Source organism: Hibiscus syriacus, unplaced genomic scaffold (assembly GCF_006381635.1).
Source record: "Hibiscus syriacus cultivar Baekdansim isolate YM2019G1 unplaced genomic scaffold, ASM638163v2 tig00112231_pilon, whole genome shotgun sequence".
NCBI classification, from domain to species: Eukaryota; Viridiplantae; Streptophyta; class Magnoliopsida; order Malvales; family Malvaceae; genus Hibiscus; species Hibiscus syriacus.
In genome coordinates this window covers 1258341-1269234 of record NW_024063276.1, presented here as the reverse complement: position 1 = coordinate 1269234, position 10894 = coordinate 1258341, and the positions used below count along the sequence as shown (strand labels likewise).

The 10894-nt window shown below is 40.8% G+C and overlaps 1 protein-coding gene across 1 annotated transcript; it reads right to left on the bottom strand.

Moving 5' to 3' along the window:
* Positions 1 to 789: 789 nt before the first annotated feature.
* LOC120176277 (vacuolar protein sorting-associated protein 20 homolog 2-like) lies at positions 790 to 4699 on the bottom strand. The gene is made up of 7 exons (XM_039182727.1): positions 4563 to 4699; positions 3564 to 3768; positions 3288 to 3440; positions 2857 to 3009; positions 2371 to 2454; positions 1268 to 1424; positions 790 to 1078 (listed from the first exon to the last, which is right to left on the bottom strand). The coding sequence occupies exons 2-7, from the start codon at positions 3663 to 3665 to the stop codon at positions 1053 to 1055; spliced, it is 675 nt and encodes a 224-aa protein (XP_039038658.1). The 5' UTR covers positions 3666 to 3768; positions 4563 to 4699; the 3' UTR covers positions 790 to 1052.
* Positions 4700 to 10894: the final 6195 nt, after the last annotated feature.

Here is a 10894-nt window from a genome sequence, read left to right as displayed (position 1 = left end):
TGCCGTTTCTTAATCGTAAATTAGTTTGTCTTTCCTGAGACAAATCTGGATCATCATGATCACTATTTTTTTTATCATCTTGATCAATATGATATGCAACATTGTCGGCAATAACGTGTTGTCATCGTTAACATTGACAAATGACCTGTGTAGGATAATAAATATAAGGATGTACATTTTTTAGATATTGAATATTATCCGATTCAAATTGTAAATTTAACTTTACAAATTAACTTGACAAATTTAACTTTACAAATTTGAATCACTAAAATTGCAATTTGTATTTGATCTAAAAAATCGAATATTAGAATCTAAACATAAAATTTAACTTGACAAATTTCATATTTAAATTTTATATTTTGTGACTTTAAACATCAACTCTATACAACATTATTAACACAATAAATAATTGAACATCTTAACTTTTATTGGGTTAGTGAGTTACTCATTGGGCTAAAGATTGTCTAAACTGCTCATTTTCTATTGAATTTTATGATATTCCGAAATTAGAATTTAAGCGGTCCATATATGATCCTATTATTCATTTTTTTTCAGATATTCAATCTAAATTATACAAAAATAAAAAAATAGATCAAATATTCAAAATTTTAAATTAAACCAATTGATCAGATTAGATTTTTTTTTGGCACTCCTAAATAAATATGGAGGTGTCCGATCAATAATGATACCACTGACACTGAATGAGAACTACGAAAATCCATAAAATGTAAGTGAAAGTGACGTAATTGGTTTGACTTAGTGATAGTGGAGGAGGAGCACCCGTCGATATGTATGAAATAAATATAATGTCCCATAGTACTGATGTATAATATTCTTGTGTCGAATTCGGCACAAATAGAACACACGCACATACGTATATCTCACAAATGATCCTTGCCGGGTTTGGTAACCCAAAAAATTCAACATCTAAATCATAAAATAATCACTAAAGCATAATTTTTAAAATAAAAAAAAAAATCATGAAATATCCAGGAGATGGTCATTAATAACGGGAAGCTGCTTATCATGAAACAGCCACGTCGTTTTCTTAATCATGCAGGTAGGGGTTCCTCCATAACTGCATTGGAAAGCAAAAATTCAATCATGCAGAGTGTACATGCATGTGTGATGTGTGTGCAAGCATAAGCATCATCTCTAGCATTTGTATAACGCTTGTGTCAGTATGTGAATGTGTGTGTATATGTGTGTGTGTATATATATATATATATATATATAGAGAGAGAGAGAGAGAGAGAGAGAGAGAGACCTCTTCCTTTTGTGGAAATATCCTCTGATGCAATTTCAGCATCGTCTCTAGCCGCATCTAGAGCGATTGGTTTCTTGGTCGGCACATTGGGAAGATCCAACTTATGTTCTCCAGATTCAGTTCTAGTAGGCACTTCTGGCATGTCTTGAACAGCCATCTAACCAACACACAATTTGCCATTCAAACAGAAAATGGTTGAGAGAACAATGTCATACGTCAATAAACAAAGCTTAATCCCAAATGACGTTTTAAACAAAAGACCTTTACATGCTCACACACCACCAGGGACTTCTAACTATTTCAAAGAATCCAATCGAAAGGAAGAAATACCCCAAGTTTAACATATGCAAATAATCTAATTCCAAACTTCATTATACCATTTTTCTCTTATTCCACATAACTCCCTCTATGCATTCACTTGACATACGTAAATTTTTTTAATTCCATTTCCATAATACCATAAGCAAAACCAATAGGAATTAGGAAACAAGATAAGGGAATTGCAGAGGGTAGAACAAATAGTAGATAGTAGAAGCCATAGATCATATTAGCTTTTACATGGCTGGAACTTCCAGCCAATTCGCAATATCTTTCAAGAAATTGGATCAGCCATAAATACCAACTTCTCAGAGGTTCAATTCGGAGCTCACAAACCATCCCCAAAAGGTTATCTTAGTTAAAGTAAATAAAATTAACAAGCCTGGCTGTTTTTTCAACCCCCAGAAATTTGGAAAGATAACAAAAGGAATTTAGGTTATCGCTTTTGTATGCTTCGGAAGACTGTAGAGAGGGAAATAAGATGTCGCTTGAGGATTTTCGAGAATGTAGAAACTAAAGACTTGCAAAACAGGTTGCAATCTGTGAAGAGCATAAAACAGTATATTGCTATTTGCAGAGCAGCTTTACCTAATCTAGGAGCTTTTGGATGCCAGCAGCACATAAAGTAGAAATGTGTACGGAAGTTAAAGAATTGAAAACTAGAGGCTAGTCAATGCAGCTTAGTGTGTCCACCTCATACTTGATGTATGGTAAAAAGTAAATGTGTGCGTAAATACAACATGTTTATGGTTCATACTACTGTAGAAGTATTGTTGCATAAATACCTGAGTTTCCAAGTCCTCAAATTCTGCCAAAATTTCCTCTTCGTCTTCTGCTGATAATTTCTCCCCCAAGATGGCATTAATTTCCTACAAAATTACAAATATGCATCCCATTTTAGATACAATAATGGAGAATAAGCTGAATGCCAATGTGAAGAGGCTCATGTTATGGTTTAATCGACAAATTAACAGGAAAAAAAGGAAAACGCAAGTGATTCTTCAAAAAACGAGAGAACATGTCTTATTCTCCATCAAGGATCATAGATTAAAATGCAGTGATTCAATTTCATATGCAACATCTTACGGCAAGCTAAACATCTTAAGTGGACAAGTACTGGCAAACAATAAAGGAGAGCAAGGGAGACAACAAACAAAAAGAGATCTACATGAAGGATCATAGTTCATTTTCGAAAGAGAACTCAAGCAAATGAGCAAGGGAAAAATGACTTAATAGGAACCAAAATTATTAAAAATTGAAATGAAGCTCACATCTTGGTAAGCTTTAGCTTCTTCTGTATCGTCCATTAACTTCTGCACATCATCTATGTTGATTTCACTCTGTATCGCCTTAATTGCATTGTTACCTGCTTTCAAGCTATCAAAGACTGCTTTTTGCTTGCTTGCTAGTTCAATATCTGCCAACTGGGAAAAGAATTAGTGTTTTAAATCTATCTATGAACTTGCCAACATTAAGGCTAGAACCCAAGAGTAAGGTAACAGAGCGGTCCCCATGTCAACACTAGCTCTGTAATAATTCATTGGAAAGGATTGACTTCATATTTGATAAATCCAATTACACTATTGCCTAATAAACATTATAGCATTAAATTAAACAATGAGAAAACTGAAATAACTTAAATTAGCAAAAAATCTTCGATAAGAAACTAAATTAAACACTATGAAAATTCAGTTTCAATTACTTGCTGCTCAACATTAATAAGCCACGTATCAACTTGCTTCAATAGATCTTCTTGAGCTTTCTTCTTTTTCAACGCTAACAAAGCTCTATCCTTTCTCTTTTCACGAATCAAGTCTTTAGCAGCTTGCTTTTCTGCTTCTATAACAGCCTCAAGCTAACAAAGAGAAAAAATGTATACAAAAATGAAGTTAAAAGTAAAATTACAGAAATTCACACAAAAAGAGGCAAAATGGAATTAACTTATAAATATAAATTTAAAAAAAAAAGGCAGAGAAACCTGTTGCTGGTATTGACCAAGCTTGCGTCTCTGAGTCTTTAATGAGAGAATTGCTCGATCAACTTCAGTGATCTTGGGTTTCTTTGCCAATAAATTACCCATCTATTACTGATTCAATTAAAAAATATTTATTCTCTCTATTCAGATTTTGTTCGGAAGAGAACCCAAATCTCCCCACCAGTCAGCCTTAGAGGCGAAGGTATTTCTGATTTAGAAACCAATAACACATCAATAAGAAGCATGTTAAGATTCCGATAAACCATCTAAAGAATAAATTAGACAACAGAAGATGCACAAATTACATCATGGCTAAAAACTTATCAGTATATGCTTAACATGGTTTACTAAAACAACAAATGAAAACAAAATAAGCTCCAAAACAATATTAAGTAACATCCAAATAAAAGGACATCACATATAGTTAAAATCTGCATATTTTACTTCATAAGGGTGCTATTAGAGGGCAAAGAACGTCCAGAGGTTGAAGTTTTACCAAAATTGAACCTTAAAAAACTAGAGATTGGTCTAAAACCAACATAGTTTTGAGTCACAAAACCTTTACCTGAAGGAACTGTATAGAGAGTATTTACAATAGTGAAATCCATAACACAAATTCTCACGATCTCTGTAATCATAAAGAAGAAACTCTAACTAAATAAGATCACAAATCAAGTAAAACAAGGTGGGTACACAATAAATTCACATTTAATGAACTAAAAACATAAAGAATATGAAGAACTGAACTTCAAAGTGCTCTTTTCTATTTGTTTTTCTTTCTTAAAAGTTACTAGAGAATCAGAAAAGAAATCCAAACCTTGTTGACGGGGAAAAAGAAACAAAGTAGAAACAGACGGAAATTGGATATGGAAATCTTACCTTATTTGATGAGAATAGATAGAGAATAAATGAGAAAACAAGAAGGAAAAATTGAAAGAGGAAAAAAAAAGAGTTGATCTATTGTAATTTCTGAACGCAAAACGGAGAACACAACCGACTCACCTGAGTTGTCGCCGCAAAGAGAGAGAGGCGCCGATGCCGGTGATGGAGGTGGCGGTGGTAACTCTAGGACGGAAGCTTTGAAGATTTTGGGTGACGATCTCTGGAAAGGAGAGGCTTGGAAAATGTCTTTACGAAATTTTTATTTTGATAATGTTCCTTCACCTTTTACTCTTCAACCCCTACAGGGCAAAATAATACCACGGCATTGCGATTGAATTTGTAATTTTAGAGAAATTATTTGAATATATAAATTCTAGTGACGGAATAAATAATTATTATTTTTAAAGGTTTTAAGTTTGAACCTTAATAATTATATCATATTTAAATATTTTTTTATAAAAATAGTATGAATCGAGATAATTCGTTAAAAAAATATTATAATATGCCTCGTTAAAAATTTATCTATTTTTTTAAAAATAAAAAAACATTGCAAAGCGAAACAATTCAACAAAACAAACGGCAACACAACTCACGAAACCACAGTAAAATAACATCAGAAAACAGAATCGGTGAGCAGTAAATGGGCAAAGGACACCGGGGTTCAGCAAAGACAGTAGGCGCAAAAGACTCCTGATTCGAGTACTTGGCAAGAGCATCGGCAACTTTATTTCCATTCCAAAGAACATGCTGGATTTTCACTACCCAGTTTCGCCTCCTGAGATCATCCAAGTGCGACTTTAACGAATGAGAAGCAGTGTGATCATTTCGAAGAACCCGAAGAGCATCTAAACTATCAACCTCAAGTTCAACCTGACGATATCCGAAATCCCATGCTAGACCAAGACCATATACTCACCCCAAAGCTCCACTTCAATAACTGAACAGACTCTGATAAACTTTGTGAAGCCGAGCTTCCAAGTACCATTACTATCACGAATCACACCACCACATGAAGTGTAACCATCCGTATCTCTGCGAGCTCCATCAGTGTTAAGCTTGAGCCAATTGTCACGCCCCCAGAACTTCGACGCCCAAAACCGTCGGAATATCAGAGTCAAGGTCTGACGAGTTGTGCGACCTTAGACGCTTTAGACGCTCCTCGGTCTTCTCGGCGACTAAGTAAGCCTTACCCAAGCTAAGTGAGCGTGCAAACTCACAAAGGTTGGAACCAAGCCCTCAAGGCTTCAGATTGCGGAAGCTTTAAACGCCAATATGGCTACTCTGAGCCACAAGGTCGGACTATCGTGTGGAAGTGTTAACACGAAGGTGGCTACTCCTGGCCACCAAGATAGGCAACAAGAACAAAGAACTAAAGAACTCAGAAAGAATAGAGCAAATTCCTCAGAGCTTTATTACTCTCTCACAAAGAGAAGAATGAAATTAGGTCCTTACAAATGAGGAGGAGAGCTCTCTATTTATAGTTGAGCTCCCTCTCAATCGATGGCTAAGATCGTTTTACATGAAGGGCTAGGATTGATTCCCACCTAACCCACCTCCCTTAATTTAAGGCAATCCCACCTAACATTTTCCTTCTAGAATCCTCCAAGGAACGGGCCAGATCTGATGGTTCTGGGCAAGCCAAATAGTCTGTATAATTCTCTTACAGATATCTGCTCACATGTCTCAGTTCGAATTCACGAGCCTTGACAGAATTACCCTCATCGCCCTCGTTCCTTCTCTCGGACGCCTCGGAATAGATCTTTCACGGACTTGTTAAACATTCTCCAAGAATGGGCTAAGTCTGGTGGTCATGGTAAGCTCGATCTTCTAATTTGAACCCCTTTGACGGACGCTTACACCAATGTCTCGGACCTAAGTTTCTAGCCCGTGACATTCTCCCCCACCGAACCTAGCGACGCCCTTGTCGCTGCACTCGATGATCCTGGGCAACACCAACTTGGATAATCTTCAGTGCCTTGGCTGGTTGCGGTCCTCCCATACGGACTGCTTGCTTTGGCTTCTTGCGCGTGTAACTTCCCGATCTTTTACGCCATACTTCACATCAACTTGGTTGCCTTTCGACGCCTCCACTTGCTCATATCCCCCCATAAGGACTCGGCCTCCCACAATGGCTGTGCTTGCTTCAGCTCTTGCCGCCAAGTGATGAAACGGGCTAACACGCCCACAAGTGCATCTCTGCCGTTGGAACTCCTTCCTACAAGTCTTGATTTGCCTCGGCTTGGACTTTCCTGTCCCTTGCGGAAAAGTCTTGGATCCCATCCAAACTTTGTTTCCTCCGCATTAAAAGTTAGGTCTTGCCCGACCTACACTCACTTAAAACAACAAATCAAACTCAAAAGAACACAAGAACTGTGTTGAGATGTACCTTCACCCTCTGATTTAGTTAGCATTTACTCAAAATTTTGCGTCAGCCCTTCTTACTCCATGAAGTCTGACACTCCCCTCATTAAACCCTTGTCATTGGAGTTCTTTGTGCCATCATGCAAAGGCACTTTCTCACGGCAAAGTCCGATGACCCTCTTTGGTTCCTCCCTTCTAACACGAAGGTTGGAGCTCGCTTCCCACCTTTGAAATGGGTGGTGTCTCCACGGTTGCCTTGTCCTTCAACGTCTTGGCTCCTTTCGACTCTTGTCTATGAGACTTTGAAGGATTGTTCCTCTCTTGAACATCCTCGGTAAGCCCTTGCTTTGACTCCCTGGACATGGACAACTCGATCTGCCCTTGGCTTCTACTCGCCTTGGTAGAAATGAACCTTATTGAGCAAATTCTCAGTGCCCCCTTGATCCGTGGTTCGTCCTCTTCTCGGGACAACTCGATCCTGGGCTCATTCATCACCTTGGATGACTCGGCTCCCCTCGGGTAGTCTTGCAATACTTCTGGCATATTAAGTTTGTGCCTCTTCGCTTGCTCGACTCTTACCCTCGGCTTAGCGTATGTGTCACTTGAACTAGTGCACACATCATCCCCAGATTCCCCATCTGGTTCATCATTGAGTGGACTTGCTCTGCCACTCGAGGAACAACCTTCCTCATCTTCTGACTTGCCTTCATCTCGGAATCTCTTGCCGTTACCCTCGGCTTTGGGTTTTGGTTTGGAAGTCTTGTTATTCTTGACTCCAAATTCCTTGATGGACTCCGCGGTTGTCAAGGCTTTAGACAGCTCCTTGACTTCCCTTCGCTCTAACACTCTCTTCGCCCACGGCTTTAGTCCGAACATGAAGGTGAAGAATCCGTCTTCTTCAGTCAAACTCGGGACTTTGAGCATGAGTCTTCTGAATCGACTCACGTACTCCTTAAGTGTCCCCTTATGTATGAGACGTCTCAACTTGGTCTACGCCTCTATCTTGGCATATTGTGAGCGAACCTGCTCACTTTGCACCCTCGGCTTGACGGCTTTATCATTCGCTATCGCACTGGGTCCTTTCTTGTGCTCGACTGCTTTGACACTTGCAGTCTCATCACATCTCGATCCTGGGTGAACTACTTGACAGCTTGTAGTCGCACCATGCCTACCCCTTTATTCAGTTACGTTAGAACATGTAGCCTCACCAAGTCTTGCTCCTGACTTGATTGCTTGAACCCTTGCAATCGCATCGAGCTTTCCTATGGGTTCGAATGCCTAGATATCAACAGCCTTGCCTCGTCTTAATTCTTGCTTGGTCGCATTGATCCCCTCAATCGGACCAAGTCTTTTTATTGACTTGGCAGCTTTACTTGTGCCTCCGCCAACTCTCGCTACTTCCCTTTCTCCCATCACCTTTAGGATGGTTGTAAGGCGACGCTTCTCGGGACATCCTCTAATCAAGTGAGGACCATCACAGAAGTATAACTTCAGTTTTTCCTTGCTCCCCTTCTTCTTTTCCCCGAACTTGGTCTTGTCATTCTTTCCCGATGGCTTTCCTTGGCCGCGAACAGTCGATGGCTCAACTTGGCCACTCGATGAGCTTTCTCTACCATCTCCCCACTACACATTTTCCCGGTCTCCCCTATTATTGCCACTATTCCTGGGCATGGGCTTGGATGACATATCGCTCCTTGGCTTGCCATCTACAAGCTCAGTCGACGTTCCGACTACAGTTATGGCTTCCGAAAATCTATGGGCATCACCTTCCTCTCCCCCGAGCATCGCCCCTGGTCTAAGTCCTTCCAAGAAGGTCTTGAGCTCACCCCATTCACTCATTGCTCCCTTGCATATGAGCAGCTCCCTCTTGAGCTCATCCACCTCGTTTCTCAAAGCTGTTACCTCGGCTTCTTGGGCATTTCTCCCTTGAACCGTCTCCAACTCGTCTAGAACTCGTTGCGTCTCGACCTTGAATCTACCCTTCATGGACTCTAATCGATCAAGGCGGGACTCCACAACACCCTGGGTCTGCTTGGCCTCATCCTCGGCTTGTTCAAGTCTACCGACCCTTTGTTCCCACGAAGTTGAGATATGCTCTAGATTAATGAGCCTCTCAGTGTGGTTAGCAATACATTCCATCCAGTAGGCCCATTTCTCGTACAGTGAGAGTTCTCCTTGTTCCTCATTAAGGCTTTCCTCGTCTTCACGAGAGAACATGTCGTCTCACTCGGACATGCCTTCGGCATCACCCTTGAGCCTCTCTACCTCAAGAACCGGCTCCCCTTGGTGTGCTTTCGTTGCCTCGAGCATTCCTTGCAAACTCATCACGGCATCCTCATGCTTGGACACCGATGACGCTCTTGAGCCCAACTGACTCTCTTCTTGTTTTCCACCATGGCACTCATTTCCTTTGCGAGCGGAAACTCCTCTTTTCTTGTGCCCCATCTCAATTATCAAATTAAATTGATTGAAAGTAAGTAAAATAAACTTACCCGGTTTCGCACCTTCCACCAAACTCAGTCGAAACGATCGTTGTCTGCTCACAATGACTCGCTCTGATACCACTTGTCACGCCCCCAGAACTTCGACGCCCCAAACCGTCAGAATATCAGAGTCAAGGTCTGACGGGTCGTGCGGCCTTAGACGCTTTAGACGCTCCTCAGTCTTCTCGGCGACTAAGTAAGCCTTACCTAAGCTAAGTGAGCGTGCAAACTCACAAAGGTTGGAACCAAGCCCTCAAGGCTTCAGATTGCGGAAGCTTTAAACGCCAATGTGGCTACTCCAAGCCACAAGGTCGGACTATCGTGTGAAAGTGTTAACACGAAGGTGGCTACTCCTGGCCACCAAGATAGGCAACAAGAACAAAGAACTAAAGAACTCAGAAAGAATAGAGCAAATGCCTCAGAGTTTTATTACTCTCTCACAAAGAGAATAATGGAATTGGGTCCTTACAAATGAGGAGGAGAGCTCTCTATTTATAGTTGAGCTCCCTTTCAATCGATGGCTAAGATCGTTTTACATGAAGGGCTAGGATTGATTCCCACCTAACCCACCTCCCTTAATTTAAGGCAATCCCACCTAACCTTATCCTTCTAGAATCCTCCAAGGAACGAGCCAGATCTGATGGTTCTGGGCAAGCCCAATAGTCTGTATAATTCTCTTACAGATATCTGCTCACATGTCTCGGTTCGAATTCACGAGCCTTGACAGAATTGCCCCCATCGCCCTCGTCGCTTCTCTCGGACGCCTCGGAATAGATCTTTCACGGACTTGTTAAGCATTCTCCAAGAATGGGCTAAATCTGGTGGTCATGGTAAGCCCGATCTTCTAATTTGAACCCCTTTGACGGATGCTTACACCAATGTCTCGGACCTAAGTTTCTAGCCCGTGACACAATTCTCAGGCGGTGGAGACCAATGTGACGAACCCGACTTGATATTATGGCCAACCTGAGTATAAACTTGAGATCCTCCATGGCTTTCAAGGAAAGCTCGATAAGATGTCTACTACGATCAATAACACTGCCTCCACCTTTAAAGGGATTATGGAAGACTTTCGCATTTCTAGACAACCACAAGTTCCACACAATCGAACCAAACAGCAGATCCCACCATTCACAGATAATCGCCAACTTGATCTTCCCGGTGATATTAGGAATAATCCACTCAACCAGATCAGTAGTAAAAAACTCGGTTAACTTATCCAGGTGAATCAGATCATTCCAAACATGAAACGCGGGAGGGCACAAGTGAAGAACATGGTTGATATCTTCAATCGTCGCCCCACAAATACCACAGCTACTACCCGAAGCAATATTCCCACGAACCCGTTCTACAAACCAGCCAAAGGAAAATTTTAATCCGAGGTAAATCCTTGAATCTCTGAATAAACTTCCACACATAGTCATCTGTTAGAACCCTACTGACCGGAACGAATGAAGTAAGCCGATTTAAAAGTTAAATTTAAATCCTTAGAGCACCGCCACCCTATAATATCATCGGAGTGACTAGACATCGGTCCCTTGATAGCAGCATTCCGCAGAATGACATCGCGAGGGAGGAGGTGAGCAAATCGGGACCAGCACCATTCAC

Excerpts from the sequence above, each read along its gene's own strand:
- LOC120176277 (XM_039182727.1), bottom strand. The coding sequence starts at position 3,665 with ATGGGTAATTTATTGGCAAAGAAACCCAAGATCACTGAAGTTGATCGA. Across the intron at positions 3,010-3,287 it reads TTATTAATGTTGAGCAGCAA|TTGGCAGATATTGAACTAGC; the intron begins GTAATTGAAACT and ends TTCTTTTCCCAG. Across the intron at positions 1,425-2,370 it reads TTGAGGACTTGGAAACTCAG|ATGGCTGTTCAAGACATGCC; the intron begins GTATTTATGCAA and ends TGTGTTGGTTAG.